Below are 25,981 nucleotides of genomic sequence, written 5' to 3'. Positions count from 1 at the left end.
AAAGACAGAAAGAAAGAAACAAACAAACAAGAAGTGGAGCGACTCTGGAATACTATTTGTAACAGTGCTTTTCTTCCCAAAACCATGGTCCCAATTACACCTGGCGCACCATTTCAGGAACAAGCTTTTGGAAAACCTAAGTACAGCATGTTGGAAGAGACTTCCTTCCAGATCACTAATTTGAGATGGTTTTTCAAATAGTGGGATTGTGGTGGACAGACATATCACCTCCACAGCTAACCCTTCATCAATGATATGCTGCAGTTTCTAACTACATTGTGCAACGTCTTGGCTGTGACATTTCCTCCGTTCATTGCACATGGGACATTTCAATGGATGCCTCAGCTTATCAAGAACCCTTTTTAAATGCATAGATGGGAATAAGAGATAAAGTCCAATAAAATGTCTCTTTGCCTACCCTTTACCTGCCAGAACTCAACCTGTGAAAAGTTTCTTACATGCAAAATCTTCCTTTTTCCTATTTCCCTAAGACTGGCAAAGTATTAGAAACTTCTGGTAAGAATGGGTCCAGTGATAAGCACATGGCCAACAGACTTGGGGAATGCAGGTCATGTTCTTTGTTTCACCACCAGCTTCCTGTGAGACCTGCCACAAGACACTCAGACCCAGCTCCACCATTTGCTCTCCACTGACAGTCACAGACCCTCCAGCAAGATCCATCCAAAACTGTAAGCACCTAAGTCTCCTAAAGCTTGGCCTTCTGATGACCCATGTGTGCAAAGCCACCTAAGCACAGCTTCCAACTCACAGCTGAGGATCTGATCGGTTCGAAGGAAATGCTGAGGCATTATAAAGTTAACTTCTTTCGTATGCAGGGCAATTTTTGAAGCAAAACCTTCAGACTCAAGTATTGATGTACCGGCTTAATGCACAAAATGATGTCTCTGCAGGCATATTTTCCTGTTTATCTGCCCCTCCAATTACTTTTTTACATTGCAATTTTACATGTGACACTACCATATTCCTCATCATCCATCACATCAGAAGATGCCCAGAATGATTAAGCTGTTTATATGTCAGGATACGAGATAACTTTTCCCTGACCTCTTCCCAGTCCCACGGACTTTTTAGATAAAGTGAAATCTAAGGTCAAGCTTGCACATATTAAAACACCTTTGCTCCATGCACCCACAGCTTAAAAAAAGAAAAAAAAAATCAATTGGAAGTTTGATCCTTCAAGAAGGTCAACATATTCACATGTATTTCAACCTCCATGCCTGCCATCATGGGTTAGGAAATGAAGCTAATAATATGGCAGTATTCATGGTCCAGTATAACCATTTCTCCTAAAAAGACTATAGTTATTATGTGGGTGCTTCACATAAGGACACATTGGGATTTAGCCAGCGCAGTGTTCTGGGTAACCTATGAATTCAAAGCCTTTCCATTTTAAATTAGAAACGTGAAGTTTTATTCCTGCAAATGACTTTAAAAAGCTACTATTTTTAAAACAAGTGACTAAAATGAATAATCTTGCTGATTATGATGCCTTCAAAGGCATGAGGCCAGTTCCATTAGCTGTCAATCTGGCCCAACAGGCTTAACACGTCTGCAAGTATCAACAGGAGGGAGCTCAGGTCTGTTTAACACTCAATCAACAGCCTGTGCTGCTTTATAAATAGAGAAATTAAACATTACAGGGAGGAGGGAGAAAAAGAAAAAAGCAAGAAAGGAAAAAAAAGTGAAGCACTTCACTTCCCTGATATCTTTTTTTAGCATTCTGTGGTTTGGCTGCAACACTCAAAATGCACTTCACAACAGTCGATAAACTTTGCCTTGGCTTCAATCTGCTGAAATCTCTTCCCCCTCCATCCCATTAGGTCCCTTTTGCTATGTTATCCAAACTAGCTTTAAGCACATTTCACTGACCTCAAATGCTGACAAGAAAATTACCCGGCAAACAGGGTTTATTGGGGAAGGGGAGAACAGGGATATCAGAAGGAAACTTAACGATATTGTGTTATTGAAGACAAAGATAGAGTGTAAGAAATCAATCAAACTAAATGGAAATTGCAATTATATTTTCTAATTAATTAGTGTACAGGGTATCTCCATCCAGTCCCTTATGAAAATGTTATCCAAGCTCTTGGTTCCAATTGTGACAATACAGCAAAGGGTCAGTTGAGGTTTCTGGTCTATAATGCCTTTCCTTCTCCAGTATATCGTGGTTTAGAGAATTCAGATTTAGCAAGTTTACCCCACAAACCCTTACTCATGTGAATAGTCTCTATGACTTGAATTTTCTGCATGACAATTAACATTCTTCCTTCTAAAAATCAATTAAAATAAAAAAACAGTCCCTGGACAAATTTCTTTGGTTGATTATTATGTCAGTGCACACAGGTGACAAAAATAAAATACATTTGAGCTATTTTGTTCGGTTTGGCAAAAGAGAGAGAGAGTGTATCTGCGTGTGTTTGCATGTATGAAAAGGATATAAAACGTGAATATACTTTAAGAATGATCCATTTAATATAAAAGCTATATTTTTTTTCCTTTTCTTCGCTAGGTGATCCCCAATGCAGTCTACATAGCATCCAAATTAAATCAAAATGTACTTGCCTTTTGCATATTTTAGGCATGGAAAGTCTTTGTGGCTTGACCTTTGGACCTAATCTGTGCCAGAGAACCAGGTATTAGCTGGAAACTATCAGAAAAACCTTAGACTTTTACACAGATAGGGGAATGGAAAGCTGGCAGAGTTTATTGCACCATATCTAGGGAGGCTGTCGGAACTCTCTCTTTTTCAGTGGCTGAGCCACAAATCCATGCTCAGCTCACCTTCCAGCTCAGAATTGTCACTGATGTGCACAAATGGCACCATCAATCTATCTCTTTGCAAGCTATGAGACTGACTGGGACACATATGACCTATCCTCTGCTGTTCCCATTACTGCCACAAAAGGAAGAGAAGAAGAGTGATTGCTGAGCTCCAGCAGAAGGATGATGAGCAACATTTCTCATTTCCTTCCATACACAGCACAACAGGAGTAAGAGCAGCCTGAATCCATGCAGGCACTAGTTTGCGCCAGATGCAAGTAGACCAGAGGCCAGGGAAGGCAAGGTGCTGGATTCGTCTGGGTGAAGGCACCATGACCCTCCACACTGCAGTGGAAAATAAATCTTACTACCAACCTCCAAAGATGACCCACAGCTTGAGCTCCAGAGACAAGCCACTTGATCACTCCCTGGAGAAGACTCAGGTGCAGTGAGGGCTGCCTGACATCCCTCCCATAGGAATATACCAGAAGGACAGAATAATGCAACTGCCTGAGGCACCACAGATAGAGTATAAGGGAATCCGAGATCACTAGGAAAGGAGATTTCCTAATGATAGTTGAATACTCCCAAAAGGAGGGAATAAGCATCCAAATCAATCCCTGGAGACTAAGCGACATCCTTGTACTGAAATGTACCCAAGACCTTCTTTGAATGCATGACCCAATAGGAAACTTCTACACCTGCCCTGTGCTGGTGCCAGGAGGGACACAAAGACGCCTGAACACTACTGCCACTGCTTCTGTGCTCCCTCGTGCCTGCCACCTTTCCAATTTTCCTCCACTTTTCCCTTTGCTTTGCTGGATGACACAGCCCATCAGCGTGTTGTGCAGCGTGCAGCCTGGAAACAACATCTCAGCCACATTAGCAATTATCAGCAAAGTGAGAAGAATCTCTGTGTATTAGAGCGTGTTCCCTCCCTCGAGCACCACTCGCATTAGTCAGTGTAATGGGATCTTTCAGCAGCCACTCTGCATCTTGGAGATAACTGATGTGATGTGGCAGTTGCCAGGGTAACATTGTTATTGTTAGTATTAAAAAGCGGTAAGGAAAATTGTTCTGCTCACACTCAGAGGACCCCTTCTCTACGAGTTACTCCTGCCCTGTGGTAACCTAACAATTAAAGGATCCTCTAATTTTATTTATCTATTGAACGAGCACAGTGAAATGCCCCAGATCATCTTCTAGGCATTCATTCCTTCACAGGTCAGAGGGGGAGCTATCAGCATAAAGCAATACCCTACAGGTGAAAGCAGAACATCCTATAGAAAAGCTTGTGGGAACCACAGCATGGAAGGGAGCGAGGGAAAAGTGTTAGGGGGGCACAGAAATATGGGAATGCCATAGCCTGGGGGGGTGCAGCAGAGTGACCACCCGCCCAGCTGTGCTGGTGAGGTGCCCCTTAAAAATGAGGGCAGGATGGACAGGTAGATAAATTTATGCATTCAGGGAAATTAGGTATTTCTCCAAGCTATGCTCAAGGTGCAGTCATTTGGCAGCATGTCTCTAGAGGCCACGCAGCAATTCTCTGCACCACAGTGTGCAAGATACTTCTGCTTATGTGTCAGCAGATCTTACCTACAGACACAACAGTGATCAAGATCTGCCTCTGCTGAACAGTAAAACTTCCCATTTTCTTCCACAGGCATACAAGCCGAGGACCTTCCCTTCTCTCCAAAGGCTGATGCCTGTCACATGAGGATCCTCCCACTGCAAGATCTAGCTAAAGGCCGTGGGGATTTGATGGGTCAAATTCTACTGGTGCAAACAAGTAAAACATCTTCCATTTCAGAAAAGCTGCTATAAACAGGAAATTAGGCCCTGGCCCTGACCCAGCGGGGAAAAAAAAAAAAAAGAAAAAAAGAAAAGTGTCTTTCCTAATTAGGAGCCAAATATTTCAGATACAAGCTTGTTTTTGATAATGAACAATTATTGCATCACAGTCTGTTTTGTAGGGTGTGGCTGGAGACAGAGTTTGTTCTATGTCTTTCGCATTAGGTCAGAGGAAATTAATTGTTTCAGTATGAGTATTTCGATAACAGAGACATTTGAACGGGTTCCACTACATTTTAAGAACCTGATGAAAAGTGCGTTGAATCATTACATCCACTGGATACTGGAACTGCATATATTAGAGCAGTTTTGGGGGTGGAGGGAGAGGAGGGAGGGTTGATCTAGTGATAAGAAATCTTTTGTCATTGCATACTCAACAGGAATGGATTACACAGCCAGTGACTCTGAAAATGAATCTTGCCACGTTACAGCAAAAAGAGTGAAGTTCCCAGTCTTGTTCAGTGAAGCAGTGATCAATACTTACAACTGATTTTTCCAGCTAGATAAATCGCTCACGAGAAAATGTCTTCTTAAACGTCTCAATTTCTTGCCCATGCACCCACTCCCAACTTGTTCTGCTACAGACATGTACATGGTTTAATTATTGCAACTCCAAGAGACTGGTAGCTTTAGCTTTCTTAAGAAAATAATCCATGAAAAGGAAAGAACTGTGAAAGACTGGCGAGGTCAGGTAACTGTGGGAGGTAACTATCAGACAGCTGTTTCATTAAATCACTGTATCCCTGAAAGGGCAGTAACGAATAGTTCTTAGAGCATTTAGTGATAACAGTGGTCAAACTGGACGTGCAGTGAACTCACAGTGTAATAAAGAGTGCAACTTGCGCAAAACGAGTAACTGACTGGCAGCTACATGTAGATTCAGCCTCACTTCCCATGTTACAAACTCTAACGAAGCCTGTGCTAAAAGGCCTCTCCAGCCCAGGCTCCAGTGGAGTCTAAGGGAAATGGAAAAATCTGGGCAAACCCAGGACTAGCACAGGACTACCTACACTCCTGTTCATGAAGTCTGACTGGGTCAAGCACAAAATCCATCAGCAGCTATTGTCCTGTTCTCCTGCTTGTTTCTTCTCATGCAGGGTGCTGATGTCTTGAACCCAAGCTCCAGCTAAGTCGCAGTCAAGAAAGCGGGTAGAAGGCTTAAGCTTGCCTTCAAGCCCACTCTTCACCTCATAAAAGCTTCTGGCTGGCTTCTATGTTATCTGGACTAGTTGAATACATTGCAAGGAAAAGAGACAAAAGGAGTCACTGGAAACCTTGTCCTATAGAAGTAATAAGACTTTTGAGTCAATGGATAACCTGCAAGAAAAGCAAAAGAGTATTTGATCTCATTTCAGCGCTGATGGAAAGAACTAAAGGTAGAAACTCATAGGAATGATGATACTTACATATCAGAGATTGTTCTCAAAAGCTATAACATAGGCTATCATCGGCAAAAGAAACAGTAAGCCCTGCCTCAAATATATGGGCTTAGATCTGCTGTTCCAGAAAGGAACAGCATAGCTGGATGGAGTCATCCATCACATTTGCACACGCTTTCTACTACACCGATGTATCACCACTGGATGACAAAGCATGGTCAAATGCACTACTTTGAAAACAAGCAAAATGGAAAGCAAACACCAGACACCGTTCACTTCCAAACTGATAGACCTTGGTATACATTATTGATACAAAATGAGGTCTTTGAGGTTTAAAAACTTCCTAGAGGCACACTCTCCAAAGGCATAAACAGTTTGGAAGGGACAAGGTCTATAATCACTGCCAATCAGCTTAGAAAAGTGTTGTCATTGCTTCTCCGTGGAGGAGTAAAGCGATGAAAGAAATTTCTTATGTATGGACGGCTCAACCATAATGCTGTTTTAACATCATCTTCTTGTAACCCATCCACACACAACTATTTAAACATTTGTTATAAAGTATATATGGGGTGACTCATCCAGCTGAAGAATAAGCCTAATTGATCAGACTTCCAGGACACTGTGTGCTGAGCTATAGAGAATCATAATCTCATCTATTAGGGGATGTGACATGTTGCAGAAGCTATCTAAAATTCCCGGAAGAAGTAGTGTGAAATAAGAACCATTGCCTAGGGACAGTCTCTTCTTTACGATAATTAAAGAGCTCAGATCTGTACTGTTCTGGATGGATGAAAAATATGCATGCATAAGGTTAGATTCTGGCTTTGGCATGGTCATGCTAGAAAGTGGAAAATTTATTAGCCTCTTCAATAAAAGACACCCAAAAGGCAAAATAAAGGGCATCCATGGATTTGACTGCCACGTTCATAAGGTCCCAAAATTTCCCCCAGAGAAAAGATTTCCGCTATTCTTTATAATGCAGCTACGTGATTCAGAAAAAAACAAGAATTTAGTGAGAAAAAATCCTTCTCCCCTGAGAACATTCCCAAAGCAAATGACCAGAAAGTGAGAGGAAAGAAAAGTGCTTCCCAGATTGATATAGGAATGTGAAAAACCACTCCGAAGAGCTTATTGGTAAGTGGGGAGCACAGTCATAAATATGCAGTACCAGCAGCATTTTTCCCTACACAAACTAATTAACGATGGAGATTCACTTCGCTCTGTTTGTCTGAATTGAGGATAATTTCAGCTTTTTGATGAAAAATAAAATACAAGACAACCTACTGCATGTTCTCTAAGACTCTCTGAGACTCCAAGCAGTGCAATAGCACACTCTTGGCTACTTCTTCATACGCTCTTATTGTCCTGTCTCCTTCCCCAGCATTCAGGTACAAGACACTGAGACACATATCAGTGCACCTACATTTGGACGGACCTTTGGCGTTCATCATTTATCTTGCAGAAATCAATGAGATGACTCACTTGCTTCTTCCACTGTACAACTACCAACAAGCTGCTGAAGTATATATGAATACTTTAATTTTAATCAGTGCATTAGCAAGAGCATGTGGATGATATTTCCAATGCACCACTTACTGGAAAGCTATACAAAGCAACCAGCCAGCAACAGAAAATATGATGATCTCATTTATACTGTCTTTTAAAGAAAAAAAAAAGTTTTTAAAGGTATAGCCAAATTGAGATAATAAAAGTTAAGCATTTACTATGATTTGCTCTTACAAAAAACTAATGTAAAATAATTTCATCAGTACCAGATAATAGGCCTGTTTATAACCAGAGGGCAGTATTTTTAATAACGTCACTAAAAATACGCACCAGCGTAAAAATGTGGTGCAATAAAAAAAAGAGAGTACAAAAGGTAATGAAATATTACCTATTATCTCAGCTCATTTTGGTCAGGAAATAATACTACAAACTTAATACGATACATGGAAGCCTTATGAAAAGCAGGCAGGGAGAGGCTTAGAGTCTTATCCGGCATTAGGCAAGAGGCTGAGTGATTAATAAGTTGGCATTGAAGAGCAGAGAATGAAAATCATATGGACTTTAGGGAAAGGAAATAGCTTTAAAAAATGAAACTGTCATGCCGCCAGGCTGCACAGGAAGAGACACAGCTCCCACAGCAACCTCCACCGTGCTGCGAAGGGGAACACGTGACGGGTGTCCGTGCTGGGAGCGCCGCTAGGGCCCCCTGCTTCCCTGCGCCGGCTGCCCTTGGCCTCCACGAGTGCAAGCAACAGAAGAGCTAAACCAAAAAGATGAAGGGGAGAGGGAAAAAAAAAGGATACTTCAAAAAGAGGAGTTTGAATGCAAAAGCAAGCTGGGGGGTTGAGCAGTTGGAAAAAATAAGATACTCCATAGCAGAAGTAGATGAAATGAGATTTACCTATTGCAGTGCATGAGCGACACTTTTAACTAATGGGCCTCCAATGTGCACAGTGGGTAAGGATGAGGTGTTCTTGGCTGCTTTTTTAAATAACAGGGCCAGATCCTTGAATGGGATTAAAGCTTGGTCTTGCGCTGATGTTATCACTGTTCAGGGCTGCAGCATTAAATTTTGAACACCCAGTGATGCACTGTTACTTACAATATCAACAATAACGCCATTTATTAAGGGTCACTGGCCCAAAATATCACTTCCAGGAAACTATAGATTTTACTGCTATTTCTCCGGTATATCATGTCTGGGTCCGATTTATATGTTGTTCACATTGCAAAGTGCCTGTTGTAGTTTCCAAGAGTGTGGTTTCCTAGCTGTGGCTAAATCAGCATTTCCCTTACTAGTGGTACCTATGGAGCTTTACTATTGGTTGCAAATAAGAACTATGCAACAGTTCTTATAAGATCTATGAAGAACAGATCAATGAAGAATTCAGTCAAAATGAACAGCGTGAGAAGCCCCAGTAAGTACTTTACATTGAAACATGTTATGCCTGCTGGAAAAAAAAAAAAAAACAGAAGCTATAAACATTTATTCACATGTTAAAATAAATCATGGATTTAAATAGCCTGGATTGAAGCAACAGAATTACCCTAGTTAAATATATGTCAGTGAATTTCTGGAAAAACAGAAAACAGTGCCATTGTGTAGTGCTTCAGAAGACAGTAGCTTAAAATTTCTCCTTTCAATAAGCTGAACAAGTCTCATCTTGAAGTTTATCAAAGATGAATGTTAATACTTTTTCCTGGATCATGTTACAGTTTTGAAAGTGATAGAAATGTTTATTATAATTATTTTCTATTAATTTAGAAGAAAACTGTTTCTTCTAGTTTCTAAGCAAAAATAAGAATAACTGGACAGAATAAGACACTATTCAGTTCCTTGAGTTAATTCCTGCTGAATTTCCAAGAAAATATCATATACTCTTCTGCAAAATTTACAAGCCCAATCCTAGCTATTCAAGGGTCAGGACTATTTTCCAGGCACTAGATTCAACCTCTTAAAAGTCTTTTTCCCTATTGAATCCGTCTACACTTTTTATTTAAATTAGTGATATTTTCTTTGACTTTGGGAATGTGAAAACAAATCTTACATTTTTTATCGTTCACATGCTCTGTGGTTCAGGAAGAGGATCATGTCTTCAGGAGGAAATGCTAGCTGCTACATGCTTGGAGTCTGATTTTAGGAGGAACTGAGCCATTCTAATTTGTTGCAGTAGGCAGGAACTGGGTACACTCAATAATTCACGAGTTGCTCCCCACGTTTGAGTACAACTTGTGGAAAATTGTCAAAGGAAACATTTTTCTTCAGAAAGTTCTACCTCCTTTCAACTAAAACTGCTGCAGTACAGGATATGCTCTCATGTATCTCTCATATCTCTTCTGTTATCTAGTTTGAAATGACTTTTCATCTGTAATATTAAAACTGTACAATAGTAAAACATTTTAAATATTAAAAGTGTTGGTTTCCTACAGACCAAAAGAGTTCTTAAATGTTGAAACAAATTGTTTCCATCAATCTGTACTGATTTTTTTCATGAATACAAATGATTTGAGACAAAAAAAAATTTCACATTCAAACCTTTTTCACTTTCAGTTTGGGCTGGAAAACATTTTCACAACTTCTCCTGAGAGAAGACAACCATATCCTAATGTAGGTCTAGTTGTGAGAGTATTTTCATGTCTGCCTGAAGAGAAAAAGCTTTACACTCATGCAGATAACCTCTCTTTGACCCTAGTGATGGGTGGAGAGTTAAATTTGTTATGTCTTTACTGTCACTTTGATTCAGTTATCCTAAAATGAATGGTACTTGCATTATAAGGTACTAGAATAACCATATCTTACCTTTAGCCTTTCTGTTACACCATCAGTGAAACTGACTGTGAATTCAGCAATTTTGGGCACTCTGAGTTTTCCTTTGTTCTTCTGATCAGGCTGATATTCTGTTCTTGTTTTCACAATTACCTGGAAAACATCAACACTTCTAAGGTTTCTGCACAAAGCACGCACGTTTTTGTTATCTAAGCCCCTGCTTTTCTATATTAACCTTTCCCTGAACCTATGCAACTATCTTATAACCATAAATTAATATAAATTCATGATACTCTTGGGAGCTAAAAGAGACAGATCAATAGACAGGCAGGTATACAGACCTAGTATAGTGTGTTTAATCACATCATTGAGTCTTCAAATAGCTGACAACAAAACGTTTAACAGATACTTTTGTTTAGGATCAGGCATATAATTTTTATATCATATTCTATGTGCAGAACATGCAGACTATCAGTCAATCCTTAAAAAGAGCTTCACTTATTAAAAGTCCAGTCCTAAGAAATTCCACTGAAGTCACTGTAAATTGAGGCCATTTGTTCTCTCATTTATTCAGGCTCTAAATTATCAATATTAATCTCATACTATTGCCTTGACTTTTCTGCAGAAGATCTGTTTCAATTGCAGACTAATCCAGTTCCTGTTAATTTTATTAAAGAAAAAAAAGAAAAAGAGAGGAGAGAGAAAAGAGGAGAGAGAAAAGAGGAGAGAGAAAAGAGAGAAAAAATTTAAAAAAAAAAGAAAAAAGAAAAAAGAAAAAAAGAAAAAAAAGAAAAGCGGCTTATTCCATCAGAAGAAACTGCAAGTGGCTTTTAAGAGGTTATAGTCAAATTACCAAACCTGCATCTTCGATCTACATTCAATTAATTTGTAACCCAGAACTAGCTTACATATTTTGGGTAAAATCCACCCACCACAACCAAAAAAACTGTAACACCTAATGCCAGCTGGACTAAAAACTCTTCAGAGGAGATCATAGCTGTTCCATGAAACTTCAGAGTCCTAAAAGACGTCAGATGCCTGAGTCTACACAGCAAAATAACAGCGTGAGAGCATGCCACCATAGCTGCACTGTCTTAATCTAGCTGGGAAATGCCAGAGAAGACAAAACGGCCCCACATTCAACGCTGGCCAAGAGCTGGAGCTAGTCCCTAGAGTGCCTGGGTTGTGGTTGTGAGTGCGCGCTACCACTGCTCTTGCGCGTTTTCGCTCATGCCCTTACCAGCCCTGCTACACTCACATACCTAGGGGTGACAGCTAGGCAGACAGGCCCTCTGTCTTTTTCACATTACAAGAAATTTAGAGGCTGGTAATATAGGCTTTGTTTGGCAAACACTTAAGCATTTGTTGAAGGACATCAAAGTGAATGGAAGACCCGTCCAGACTGGGAGGCCTGGACCACTCCTGCTCTCAGCCATACGTAGAGCCCTGGGAACACCATAGCAGTACCTGAATAGGATTTCTGAAATAGGACCAAGTTTCACAAGGCATATAGTGATTTAGTGTGGCTGTAAGGTTTAGATAGGTTAAGCACAAGAGACTAGAATGAGCATTGAAGCTCTCAACTCTAAGGCCAACTCTTCTGCTTTTTGGCCTCCCACTCATGCAAGACCATGCAGTTGTCAGTCTTGATAGTGAAGTCCCCTTTCCTTGAAGGGGAAAGTTAAATACTCTTACTGTGGGGTATGGTTGATATGGGAGTGACAGGAGTGATCCTAAAGCTCTTATTTAGATATGTAAAGTCTTGAAGTATTGTAGAAAAAGATTATGAAGTGGTGTACAAGGTTGAGCTGCCAGCTTTTGAAGAACACACTTCCAAATCAAGAAAACAAAGTCTGGTTTGGACCGAAGAGAGCTCCAGGTATTTAATCATCCTACACTAAATGCATATGAAAATCAGAGTGAAAGAAAATCAGCATGGAGTTATAAGTCAATTTTCTGGATTATAACGTAAATCATTGAAGACCTATGAATATTTACATCCTTCAGCAAATCCCCCTCCATACTATTTAGTACATTAGCACTTGCAACGTTATGGCTCGGGAAAGAGAGAGGAGAAATAGACACCCAAATATACTTATATTAGCATTTTGGAACTCAGGATTTCTGATGACACAGCACAGATGTTGGGATACAGCGCATGGGGACAAGGTTGATTCAGCGGGTTTGGGATAAACCTATCCTTGCTATTCTCTGAAGCGCAGCCCAACATGCTGTGGATCCATAAGGCAAAGCTCTCCCTCCAGCCGGGAGAAAATGGCCCAAGTTAGCTCTGACTTATGAACAAGTAGTAACTTCATTTTCTGCCTCAAAAGGAGCCGAATGCACTCAGGACTGTACACAGTCGAACCCGAGCTTTCCGATCTCCTTGCTGGCCTTTTGTAAACCCAGGACAGTAACCTACAGTGTCAGCCATTAACACCCGGTAACCAGTGTTCAGAAACTGCACTCATGTTCTGTTTTTAAACCTACCAGCCACAGTACCCAGCTCTCCTCTGCAGACTCCTGCTGTGAACCTTTCTCCATCTAATTGCAGAAACCACTGCTGAAGCCATGCCACAGCGTTCACTCTCCCTCTCTGCAATGTCTGATTTATTTTTAGTTAATCTTTTTGAATTCTCCCAGATCCTTGCTTCCTGTTTAATACAGATCTTAGTTGTAGATAAACTCTTTAAATATACATAAGAAGGCTTTCCCACATGCTCTGACATTAGGTTTTAATGAAGGACCATGATGGGGGGAGGAATTAAAAGCCTTACTTGTTCCTATATTTAATTTACATTTTTTCCTCCACTCTTTGTCATTGATCCTAGTTTTCTTACTGATATTTTTTACTCTTACATTCAACCATATATCCAATAAGTAGAAAAGTTTGACTTGTGCTATCTACAGAGAAGGGTACAGTGTGAAACTGGAAATAAACCCATGCAGCCCTTCACAAGGTACCAATGTTTATCATGTCTGTGAATAAATAAATAGCCTCGGTCCCCAGCAAACACAGAAACTACTTGAAACGCAATTTGCTGACTGTGTCAGCAGTGAAATTGTGCATGCATGGAGCCATAGCTATCCTACTGGTTACTGTTTTACAGAGAAATTTGCAGTAGTGTCAAAAAGCTTTAGTACAGTAGCCAAGAAGTATCCTTTGCTAAATTTCATTTGGCAACGAAAAAGCTAAATATCTGGTCTCCAGAAGTATCTTTGTCAGACACCTGGTGGAATTACTCAGCAGAAGAAAGACATAGCGGTCAGAAAGGTCTCCTCTTTAAAAAGGAACACAGGAATGAAAAGACAGAGGGCAAACAGAAAACTGAAAGCTTGGAGAGTGGGGGTAACATTCAGTACTGTGGCAGCAATGATAACAACGCAACTTTGCCGAGGGCACTGGGTGCACATTTAGAAGAAAATAGCTACCTCTTGCCCAGTCACCTACTGTTTAAATAAATAAGCCTGAGGATGGAGCTGCAGAAATGTTCACCTCTTCTCCATCTGCCAAGGCTTTTGGAAGTTGAGCTGCATTTGGTAAACTGCTTGTGCCTTCTGCGCTAGGGAGGCCATCCCAGTGAGGCCTCCTTCAGCAGTGTCCAGAACAGAAGTAACTCTGTCAGACGACAACCTACACACATACAATTTCAGTGGAGCACTCCCCGATGCTGGCAGCCTCCCATGCCTCCGTCAGGTGTGAGTGTCTCTGCAGCAAGTTTAAATGAGAGCTAGTAAAAGCACACAGCATTATCCAGAGTGCAAACTTAGGAAAGGAACGATTAAAGGAATAACTAATATTCTGAAGAATTCTTCCCTATATTTTTTAGCATTATTAGTTTTGTTTGTTCTTTTGTTTTTTGATTGTTCTGTTTTCATTTGCCAGTTTTCTGATTTAGGCTGTTAGGGTGGGACCCTCCTATCACCCCCTTTTCACCTTTTCTTTCCATTTTGTCACTGAGAAATAATTCCTGGCAGTACAGTCTACCAGAAATTATAACTACATTGCTTTGGACCGTGCAGTAATAAAAACCCCACTGACTCCACGGTCAGTGCACTGATCAGAGTTCATTTATCACTGGCTACCCCTAGAGTGGCACCATCAGAGACCAGGATCCCACTGTTTGAATGCAAACAAGGTATATTCGTCTCACACCAAGACAGGTATCCTTGGAGAGCTACTGGCGTTTACTATAAACCGCAGCCTTGCTGACTTTGGTAGAGTTATTCTTCACTGAGACTGGTGAAAGGGAGTATAAGAAGTGGGGTCCTATGTGGGTTTAAATTAAAAGCAAACTGAAGTGAAAGAAATGCCCATCTCCTCATTTTCTTCTCTGCAACGTGGTTATGGTGGAAATGGAATGCTGTAAGGAGGTAAATTCCATAATTTGCAGTACTGCAATACCTCTAGTATTTTTTGGCCTCATGCATACAGAAAATAAATGCAAACAACCAAACAAGTGCTTAAGTAAGCAAGTAGCCCCTTGAATACTCTTCAAAATAGAAGAGCTGGCCCCCTCCCCATCCCTACTGAAACAGTACCGTTCTGTCCATTCCCCGTGACCTTTCAGCAGATGCCTCCTTGAGCCCTCACCTCCTCCTGCACACTCCCTAAGACTTGATTCAACTGATAGGCCTCATGGCGGGAGGAGTCTGGCACTTGCAGGTCAACATGCTTTTGTGCAGATCAGCTGTAAACTTTGTGGGCAGAGAATCCGTTCTTATTCATCTCATGAAGCAAGCTGCACACCAGCAACTGAATATTAAAGAGTAAGAACTATCCCACCAACTTTTTCTGGATTAGCTGAGCCTTTGTGATTGCTGCATGAATACCTTTGAAAAATGTTTGGACACTTGCCAGCCTTATTGTTTCTTTACCTCAGCCCTGACCCTACACTGGCTTACGCCTGTGCCTCACTTCACGCATAGTGTTGTCCAGAGAGACCAGCTGCCCTGGCAGCTCAGGCCAGCCGGTCTGCAGCCCTTTAAAGCCCACTCGGTGGACAGAGTCTAGATGAATAACAGCTCAGGGGGAATCTCCCCGCAAATGTATGTTGCTGCTGTAACTGCTGTTAAAGTTTTCACACAGTTTCCTAGAGACTCCCTACCTGTCAACCGCAGGGAGACTGTTGTTTATGACAGATGCAATAAATAGGACAACACTAAAGTACTTAGGGTTTTCTTCACTTTACATCTGAAGCAAAATTGTTCCTTGAAAGTTGCTTCCTAGAAAAAGTTTGCAGACAAACTGTAAGAATACAAAAATTGTTAAAGAGAGGAAAGGGCTTCCACTGACCAGCAAAAAGATATATTACTAGAATCTACACTTCTAGTCCTTACAGCTTCCTCCAAAATTAAGCTTATCTAGCATTTGAACTCATTAAATTCCACATCAAAGCACTTAAGCATGTAAGTAGTCCTACTAACATCAGCAGGATTAGTCAGATATTTGAAGTTAAGTGTGCGTTTAAGTGCTTTGCCAGAGCAGACCTTAAGCCTTGCCTCAACCACCTTCCCACAGCCTGTTATAATACCATTGCTTGGGGCACGTGTGGCGCTCTTTGGCAAGACAACAACAAACCAGCACGTACCCAGCATCCTGTAGTATAGATGAGGGACTAGGGGAGGGGAAAGGAAGAAAAGGTGGGGGGGGGGCATTAATAAGGGTTAGTAATGTCCTGAGTCACATCAGCAATTTGAAAGAGAGGAAGCGAGACCGAGCTCACTGCTACTCATAGTGCACCATGTTTTCTCATTTTTTCCTCTCAGCTCTGCACCTAAGGCAGTAATAGCAGCTGCAGCACGTTCTCCACAGAAATACAGCGTTCTTGGAGTTAGGGGCTACTAGAGCATGCGGTGTGGCTGGGGGGAGGAATCAGATTTGCTGTGGGAAGTGGCAGCTCTCTGCAGAACTGCTGTCCTCAATCGTTCCAGGTTAGCACACGTAAGCCCGCTTTCCTTGTGTTGAAAGGTTTAAACTTTCTGTTCACTTGCTCGCATTTTCTGATTCTTCATTCCAATCACACATTAAAGGCTTCTTCTGTGAGAGTTCAGTGGTGATCCACAGAGAATGGACTGCAAAAGTTATAGAAACAGAAACGTGATAGGACACAAGCCGTATCTGTCATACTGACCTACACAAGAAAGATTTTGTCCAGCTATGCTGTTTACCAACACATTTATCAAGTTCTAAACCTAAATGTGCTTATTATACTAGGCTTAATGCTGATGACAATACTGGCATCAATAGGAAACCCTTCCTGGTCTTTAATGAATGCAGGACCAGGCACCTTTTCTGTAATGACGCCTTGGAAAATTACAGGTATGCTTAAGTGAGAAACAACAGATCAGAGGCCGTATACACCAGCAGGAAATCCATCATCAACAACCTTGGGAAAGTAAACAGTAGGAGAGTGTTGAGAAATCTAGATATTTTGGATGCTGAAAGAAAAAGCAAGCTTCTAATCAAGTGGACTATATTAAAAGCATTTGCTCTCAGAGGGAAGGAGCAGCACAGATGTGAAATGTGACAAATGGAAAAATATCACATTAAGCACGGAACCTTGTAAAGGATTTTCCTGCAGTAGGATGAAGTAAGTGTTTCAGAAAATGAACTGATATGATTTCTGAGTCTTGTCTCGGTCTGGCTAATTGTAACATCATTTATTGCCACTTTATATTTGCGTTTGAGCTCTGTGGTTTTCCCTGAAGAAATGAGTAATAATATTTAACGTAACTGGCATTGTGAAAATTTTAAATTATTCATTTGGAAAAGGACATGCAGCCCTGCTGTAATTCCCACTTCACTGCCATGGTGCATGTAATATATTGTGGTTCAGGTGCTGCAAAGTGCAGACCATAAAAATTTAAAATACAACTTCCCAGGATTATTAATAATGAAGAGCCTCTCACTCACAGAGGCTTTTGGATTGACAGAAGAGAAAAAAATATATGCTTCTCTACCATGGAGAAAGGTTTCTTCCAGGTTCAAAGCTGGCCTTCCTAGTCCCACCAAATGGTTGTAGCACACCCATCAGTTTCCATATGGGTTAGTCATGCTCACTTAAATAAAAATGGCACTCTCAGCTTCCAAAGACACTCCTTTCTTTATTCCTTGCAAAGAGAGAATAAAATATAAACCAATCACTGGCACTGGCACTGACACTGTGGTTTCCTCTGTCTTGATAACCCAACTAGGCATCAGTATCCAAAAAAGTCCTTAGACTAAGTCCCAACTGTAGCCCACTGTCCAGGTTACTGATGATAGCAAAATTGTCACCCCCCCAGTCTTGTCACTAAATCCGCTGTGACTGAGTTGGTGTCTATGCTTACAAGCCATAAGCCAAAGGATAGGTAAAATTCCCCACCTGCCCCCCCACAAAATTCTCCAGTTATCTATGGGTTGTAAGCCTTGCACGCAGCCAGCTTCGAAGGGCAAATGAGATGTGCATATTGCCAACAGTAACCAAAGTTATAATACTTAGCAGTAAAAGAGTACATAAAATGAGCTGAAAAAAAGAATCATGTTTTAGGGCTTAAAACAATCTCTTGCTATGCAGGCTCAAGATGAAACATTCACAGACAAGAGCTGTTCCATACCTGCTGCAGCATCTCCTTCTGACTGTGCTGCACCAGCTACTGCTGGAAACAGGACTAGAAGGACCAGTAATCTGAGACTACCTGGAAATCACCATCCTGCAGATTACCAAATTTTTGAACAATTAGGTCTTTAAAAACTTTCCCGAATAATTACAACTATCTCCCATCCTAAGGCAATTGCAGCTGTGCTCCCGTATCTACTGGATGAATGCATCTCAGCATGCAGACTTCCTAGACATTAATAATGATTGGTATCTGGGATGTGTGTAATGGTCCCCATGACATCTTAGTCACTACTTGACTGTATGAAATGCCTGAAATACCAAGCAGCAGAAGAAAAAAAAAAATCCAAAGGATACCAACTGATCAAATCATCTAATGGATGTTGTTGCTACAAATGAGTTTCACAGATAGTGGTAGAGAAAGAGTGGTCTCCTGAATCAGTGCCAGGAGGATATTCCAGGCACGAGGAACATCACGAAAGGACAAAGACAGCAAATGTAATCAGCCCTGGCATCACAGATGAAAGGGAGTACAGAAAGCAAAGGCTGCATTGGGAGCTGAAAGCAGCTGAGAGGGGAAAAACATTGCTTGCAAGTGCAAAAAGAGCTTGCAAAATTATTCAGCTTAGTCTCCCTACAAATCACCAGGTGACCATAACCAGCAGGAATCCATGGGAGACTGCGTAGGGATGACAAAAATTGACTTCAGTAGGTTCAGTAAGGGAAGAATATCGCAAAGCAGACAAAAGAATCAATCACGCAGCAGTAGCAATAGTAAATTGGTCAGGGTAAATTAGCAGAGCTCCATTGATTTCATCTAAACCACACTGATTTACAGTAGTCAGGAATCTTGTCCAGTCTCATTGCATAGACGGGTAAGAAACTGGTGAGGTTTAATCCACAGTCTTGCTGAAATGATAGCTTCCACCTGCAGTTTTCATGTTAGAATAAAGAACAGATTGCAACAGGCTTGGCCAAATATCCATACTCTAACACACTCTTTCTTGTCTGTGCCCATTTCTGCTGCTTCCGCAGAATACAGATTTAGGAATTGCAGTGAAGCCACAATCAGGTTTAAGAGAGGCAATGGAGCTCACCTCAGGGAGGCATGAGCTAGCTTTAAGCCACCTAATTCAGACAAAGATAGCAGTGAAATTAAGGAGAAAAATTTCTACACTGGCTACACAAATCCTGAGAGTTTCCACACTCAGGAGCTGCAGCCCACAATACCGTAGCAACACGTTATCTGTAGGCAAATGAGGCAGTTTAATGCTACCCAGGCATCTGCGAAGGCTGCAAACACACGTTTGGATTGCAGCATAGTCCTGCAGTGAATGGATCGAAAGCAAGCCAAAGTACTCAGCGTGCCAGGGGACGACTGGCAGGACAGCGATTACAGCAGAACAAGAACATGAGCTGTCACAAACCTCAGGTAGAGCCATCTGGGACAAACTCATGTGCAAACAAAACCAGAAAGGCTCCCCCCGAAACTCTGCACTGCCAGAATGAGAGCTGCTGCAAATATTTATTACAGCTTAATGAGCAGAGGCAGTGTTTACATTCAAACATACATGTAGAGGACAAACGGATTTGCACGGTGCAGAAGGAGGACAAATGTCACAGGAGAGGCAGGCTCAGACTTTGGTACTTGTGGGGATTAGGCAGAATTTCCCAAGCACGGGAAGGACAAGAAAAGGAAGGACAGCCTGTCTGTTCCTTCATGTTTTCTATGCTCTCTTTTTTTCCCTCCTTTTACTCATACTTTCTTTCCTTTTGCTTCAGCCTCTTCCCTTTTACTCTTCCCTCCTTCAGCTGCCACAATTACTATTCCCTGCCCCATCTCTTTGCCGTTTACCCCTTCACACTGAACCCCAAAGCTCGCAACAGGGTGAGCAGGAACAGGGACGCCAGCACCTGCGCCAGATCAGGAACCGCTTGCGGGGGGCGGCGGACGCGGCTGAGCTGCCCCGGCCTCCCCACCCGTAGCAGCACCCCGAAACCAGCTCCACACTGCGCCGACTGCACGTTTGGGCTCGCTAGCGCTGCTGCGTGCTGCTATGCATTGCAGAGGGCAGACTGACATCAGTATTTCAGGAGAGAGCTGCAAGTGGTCCCCGAGGTACAAAAGCACTCATTCAGCCTACTATTAATTACACCAGCTCAGCTGGCTAGGACAAAACATTATTTTCTGTGAAACCCATAGGGACAGGCTCCGAACACAAGGGACCCCCCCCACCCTGGATTTTCAGGAACTCTTGATTACTCTGTATAAAAGATTGGCCCAGGCCGCTCAGAGTGGGTTGCAGCCAGACAGGACAAGAGTCCGGAGCATGGGGTGGGAAAAGCGTTTGAAGAGAGCAGTTACATCTATCTTTTCTTTCCTTCTCGCGTTAGGAGGCAGGAATTTGTCACCAGACAAATTATTTCTCAAGCCTCCAGATGCATTCAAAATAAAGAACAATGGACCACATGATAAGCCTTCTGCAGCTTTCCCCACAAAAGACACGCCGGATGTTTTTTTCAGCCCTGACAATGGCTTCCATGCACTTTTGTGTTCTGTAAAATTAGGATTTTTACTGTGAGAACAGAGGCATTTCCTGCTGGACTATGCTGAAGCCAGCCTATGACACCAAGGGGTCCCCATTCTTGGTCTCATTTACAATTTCAGTGTAAAAGTATGGTCTGTGAAGAGCTGCATGTCTTTTAGCATTATCACTGCACAGACACCTAACGATTATGTCCAAAGCACTTTGTCTATGCCTAGGAAAACAAGCGAACAGCTAGCCTTTTTCCTTCTGCCCCTAAAAGAAAGAGACCCCTTTTTCCATTTTCTGAATACAGAAGAAATGGAATATAGAGATATAAAAAGCAAGGTCAAGGGCTTGTCAGTGGTGATAGCTATTATTCCTCTTACATGGGTAGATTTCAGCAAAAAGGCCACACACAAATGATTTAAGAGTATCTTTGCCTTCTGTAAATGCCCCCCCCCCCCCACCAAGAGGAGAAGAGGGGAGCCAAGGAAATGCTTGAAGATAGTCAAAATACACAGCAGGCTTAGGACCCTAGGGGAGAAATTACCATACTGGGTACATTTCTTCCCTTGCAGCTATATAACTGCTGACAGAGTGACCAAAATGTTGATGCTGCAGGAGTAACATGAACCTTTGTAGGAGATACCCCATTTTGATGGGAAAAGAACTAGTTAGACTAGTGGCCAAGAATTTAAAAAAAAAAAAAAAAGCAGTTGCCGAATTCCAAATTCAAGCCTCCTGAATTCCTGCCTTAGCATGCAAACAAGTGCCTGGATTTTTTCAGCAGCATCAAGGTGGAAGTCAGAGGGAGCTGTCAAGCTCTCAGCACTTCAAAGACCAAGTCTGTTAGGGAAGCATCCCCAAAAAGGACGTCCAGTAAGTTTATGTTTAGCTTTAAAAAAATATGTGTTGGGGGGTTCCTCCCTCCACAGTGATTTCTTATAATTTCTATTTCTTATAATCAAGGAGGTATCTGAACAAAGATGGTCTTCATGAATTACATACCATATCACATGAGCAAAAAACCTCATTTTGACAGTCTTTCTTTGTATCCGTGCTTTGAAAGCAGGGCCAGACACAGAAAACACTTTGAAAGAGATCAAGCTGTAGTGAAACATCTGTACAAATTGATGCTGATAATCACTCAGAGCTATTCTCTGAGTGATCCAGATATAGATATACTCCTTAAAATGAAGAAAAAATAGGTATTTAAAGCCCTAAAAAAACAAACCGAAAAGCAGTTCTCAAGCTGTAGATTCCATGGGCTTTGTGGGTTACTTTAAAGGACCTGCAAATGTAAGTATGCTACAAACAGCAGATTTATTTGTCTTTGACTTGCACACAGGTGTCTGAGGCTCAGCTGGAAAAAACAAAAGTTCCTATAAATTAACATAGCCTGCAAACCTTTGCTGTGTGGCATACGTACACCGGAGGAATTATTGCACATGGGTAACAATAGCAGCTCGGTTGCAGCAGCACAGATCTAGCATACACTCGAATCGCTAGCCAAACACAGAGCTCCTTTACTGCTAACGTACCAGATAGATAGACTGAAGTTACAGCAAGTACACAGACCCAAGCAGCAGTCGGACCTCCTTTCTGCAGTTTTGATGCACCTTGGATGGCTCCTAGACCCAAGGTTAGATCCAGGTTAAGACCACCCCATATATCAAATGAAGATACCTTCCATTGGTCAGAATAACCCCAGAAAAGTGAGTATTTCACAAGGGAAGATACATATAGATATAGAGAGAGACATATAGAGATATATACACACATATATTTATTTACATTTTTATAGATTTTTTTTTCCCTAGACCTCATTTAAAGGACAAGGCACATCAGCTCTTTATTGCAGTGGAAACGAGATGTGATGCACAGCAGCTGATCTGCAGTCACAGGAGCACGGAGGCCTGGGACATTGCCTCCTTGTGGTTACAAGCAAGCAGCAATGGATTTACACTGAAGAAAACAGGAGAGCAAAGCCCTTCTGAGCCGTTTCACAGAGCCCCCACGAGCACACCTAGTGATTTGTGCAGCATCCCATGCAAGAGACACCAGAAAGCAGGCTGGCGTGTGTGCTCACTCTCAGAAGCTACAATCAACAGCTGGCAGGTTTTAGGAATACCCTCTATACAGACAGAAACTCAAATTGCTTTTAGTTTTTTTTTTAATCCTGCCTCCTGCTTTCAGAGGAAATCCAAACAAAAATAGAGCCTGGAAGACTTGAAATCCATGTCTGCTGTTCCTCAGGCTCACAGTCTCACTGAAGTCACTAGCTTTGCTCTACTAAGCACAAAGACGAAACTGCCCCCGTCACTTAACCTTTACCTAAGCTCTTTACGTGAGGCTCAACTCATTGTTAACAACTCTTTATGCAGGCCCACTGACCTAGGGTGAACTTCATCGCAACAGAATTTGTTCTACAAAGAGTAAAGGAAAAAAAATGTGCATTCTTTTGGTCTTATAATAAATGACCTCTCTTTTTGTAACAGGTTTTTCGTCACCACCAACTCTAGGCATACTATGCTTAGGAGATGAAGCAAAGCCTATAGGCATCAACATGACCGACTCGAATGAGTTCTGAATCATGCTTATCGCTCCTGGAGAAACACCTCACTCTTTCAGCAAAGAAAAACACTGATGTCAGCAGATGCACTGACAGTAATGTAAGCTAATGAAGGTAATGTACTTCAACAACATGGGCATTATTGATGTAGGCATGTTTAAACACAAAAATCAGCACAGACTCACACTCCAACATGCGTTCACCAACAGGCAATTGGAACATGGCGGTCATGAAAACACTCACTATCACTTTATTAGTTTGAAAGGATTTTTGTTAGGCTTTCCATGTCTCACCTGATACATGAGTCATTTAAATTTCACATCCTGTGATGCTGAGTGTATGAGCTCCATCTCAATAAGCTATTGGTACCATTATCAAATGAGTTACTTTTACACATCTATAATTTTCTTTGAGCCTCCCAGAGCTCTTTAATAAATCATCTTGCTTTGCCTGAGTTATTTTTCCTTAATCTTATGTATCAGAGTTATAGATAAGGGCCAGTTTATCCTCTCACTTACAACAATTCACAGAAGTGTAACTCTCCTGAATGCTTCGAAGTTGCTCCTGATTGCCATGGCACACATGGAAAATGGATCTAGCTCCTGTGGTATAGCTCTGGCTCCCAGAAGGGCAAGGCAGTCGACTGAGCTGTGTTGTAAAATAAACATAGTTTGTCTATCTATCTAGAGAGTTTTATCACAACCATCATCATGTTCTTCTAATGTATTTAGAGAAACTTCATTTTGTCCTGCAGTAAAAAACAGGATATACATTCAATAATCATCAGTGTAAATTTTATTATTATTCCATTATCCTGCGAGATGTAATCATTCTGTCTGTACTTTCAAGTGAGTTGGCTCCATCTCTGTGGTATCTGGGAACTACACTGCAGATAGGCTTTGTTTTTGTAAGGACTGCTGGGGCATACAGATTTTACGATCTCATCATGTCCTCACCAGGTTATATTGATATGCACCGTCACTGCACAGCTATAGACAAAAGATTTCATAGTACATATTGCATCTAAAAAGCTCCAGCCACCAAACCTCAGCCAATCACTGATGCACATTTCTGAACGTTTTGTGCTGCAATCAGTTCTGGGAGTGTTGACTGGGTAGGGGAGAAAGCTGTCCCCTCCCCAAAGCCAATGGGGGATGAATCCACGGATTGCTCCATCACCTCCCATCGCATGGGAGAATGCGGTCGCTCTTCTCTGAGAAGTCACCATCAGGAATAGCCAAATAAGCTTTGCACAGCCACGGAGAAGAAAACAAACCTCAATCGAGATAATTAAAATAGCTGCTTGTTTCAGTAGAGTTATCACATTACTCTGAATGCCAGCAATTAATCTGACCGATAATAATGCATTACAAACTTATCCTCAGTTTCTCCAGCATTTATAAGAGAAGCACACTAAGCTTTTTCCTGCTATACTTATGAAGGAGTATTGGGTTTTTTGAGGGGGGAGGAAAGGGTTGAGAGGACAGTTGTGTGCTGCTTTGCTATGTTAAAGCAAGTAAACACACTAAGAAAGGTAAACCCTTTTTATGCATTGGGTAACCGCCGTGCCACAGTTCACGTTATCAGAGAGCAGCAAGTCGGCCGGGCAGTGAAAAGCAGGGGCGGGGGGTGCATGTGTGCATAATCATGCATGAGTGTGATCTGATGTCGGTTTTACCTTTTCCGGCGCCGGGAACTGCAGGTGATTTACTTCCAAAGGGGTGATCAGAGGAACTGTCTGAAAACCATCTTCACTCGATGGTTGTTTGTTGTTCTTGTCGTTCAAATTACTCCCCAGCTTCACCATTCTTGGACCTTGCTGTCCAGACCTGAAACCAGCAAGACGACCAGTGTCACAAGGGCAGCGGGAAGACGAGGATTTCTGCCTCACGTCGCTCGGGTTGACTCGGCACGGCGGTTACTGGGGCTTTCACGGCTGGGTTTCTAGAGACAAAGCGTGCCGCATCGGGAGCAACTTCGCACACGCTTTGCTGCGCCGTGCGCGAACACCCTCAGACAGCCCCTACAACGCCCCGCCGGGAGCCCGGGCGCAGCCTCTCCCCCCCGCACACACCGTGCTACGGAGCGGGGCCACCGTCACCGACGCAAATATTAATCGGCACCGGGGTATCCCCCGACGCGGCTCCGCGGGCGCTGCGGTGCGTCTGGCCCCCGACTCCGTGCAGACCCCCGGCGTTAGGGGAACCCTCCCCGGCAGCCCCTATTTTGGGGGAGCCCCCCCTTTTGCGGGTCCCCTCGCCGCCCCCAACGCCCCTACTTACTGCAAACCACGCGGTCAGTGGCGGCGGCTCGGCCGGGCGCTGCGGCGGGGCGGCACGGAGCAGGGGAGACTTTTATATATATGAATATATATTTTTCTTTATTAGGTTTAATTTTATTATTACTCTTATTATGGCCGTGTCCGCGGAGGCCGGGGCGGTGCTGAAGGGACAGCGCTTCGCCCTGGCGCTCGGCTCGCTCCGCGCAGCGCGACTGAGGGCGGGCGCCGGCAGCAGCTCCCGCCCGCCGCCCGCCGCGCGCGCGCGCGCCCGCCCGCTCCGGCCCCGCGCCCCGCGCGCCCCCGCCGCCCCCCGCCGCCGCCGCGGCGCCGCGGCGCCACCTGCAGGCCGCGCGGCGGGAGCGCGAGCGCGAGCGGCGGCGCGCGCCCGCGGGAAGGGCCGGAGAGGGCGCCCGGCTGGAGGCGATGCCCGGGGCGGGGCTGCGCTGGGGCGGGGGCGCGCGGGAAGCCGCGGGAGCGTGCTGCACCGGCACCAGGGCAGCTGCACGGGGCCACAGGCCGGGCAGGGCCACACACTAGCTGTGACGCTGCAGGGACATATTGCACCTGCACAGGGCCACGGGCCAGATAGGGCCATGCGCCAGCTGTGACGCTGCAGGGACATACTGCACCTGCACCAGTGCAGCTGCACGGGGCCACAGACAGCTGTGACACTGCAGGAACATATTGCACCGGTGCTAGTCCAGCTGCACTGGAG

At 43.0% G+C, this 25,981-nt stretch overlaps 1 protein-coding gene across 2 annotated transcripts in view; it reads right to left on the bottom strand.

Moving 5' to 3' along the window:
* The window catches only part of NSG2 (neuronal vesicle trafficking associated 2), a 39,203-nt gene extending 13,658 nt beyond the window's left edge, over positions 1-25,545 (bottom strand). The window contains exons 1-3 of one of the 2 annotated variants that reach the window (XM_068959790.1): positions 25,268-25,545; positions 24,664-24,814; positions 10,318-10,437 (exon numbers count right to left, since the gene is read on the bottom strand). In XM_068959790.1, the coding sequence (XP_068815891.1) occupies positions 10,318-10,437; positions 24,664-24,792 (249 nt within the window). In that variant the 5' untranslated portion in view covers positions 24,793-24,814; positions 25,268-25,545. Of the gene's footprint in view, positions 1-10,317; positions 10,438-24,663; positions 24,930-25,267 lie in introns of both variants that reach the window. The other variant, XM_068959791.1, reaches the window with a different exon arrangement.
* Positions 25,546-25,981: the final 436 nt, after the last annotated feature.

This window comes from Struthio camelus, chromosome 13, assembly GCF_040807025.1.
Source record: "Struthio camelus isolate bStrCam1 chromosome 13, bStrCam1.hap1, whole genome shotgun sequence".
In the NCBI taxonomy this organism is placed as follows: domain Eukaryota; kingdom Metazoa; phylum Chordata; class Aves; order Struthioniformes; family Struthionidae; genus Struthio; species Struthio camelus.
This window is presented reverse-complemented; position numbering and strand designations above follow the sequence as displayed.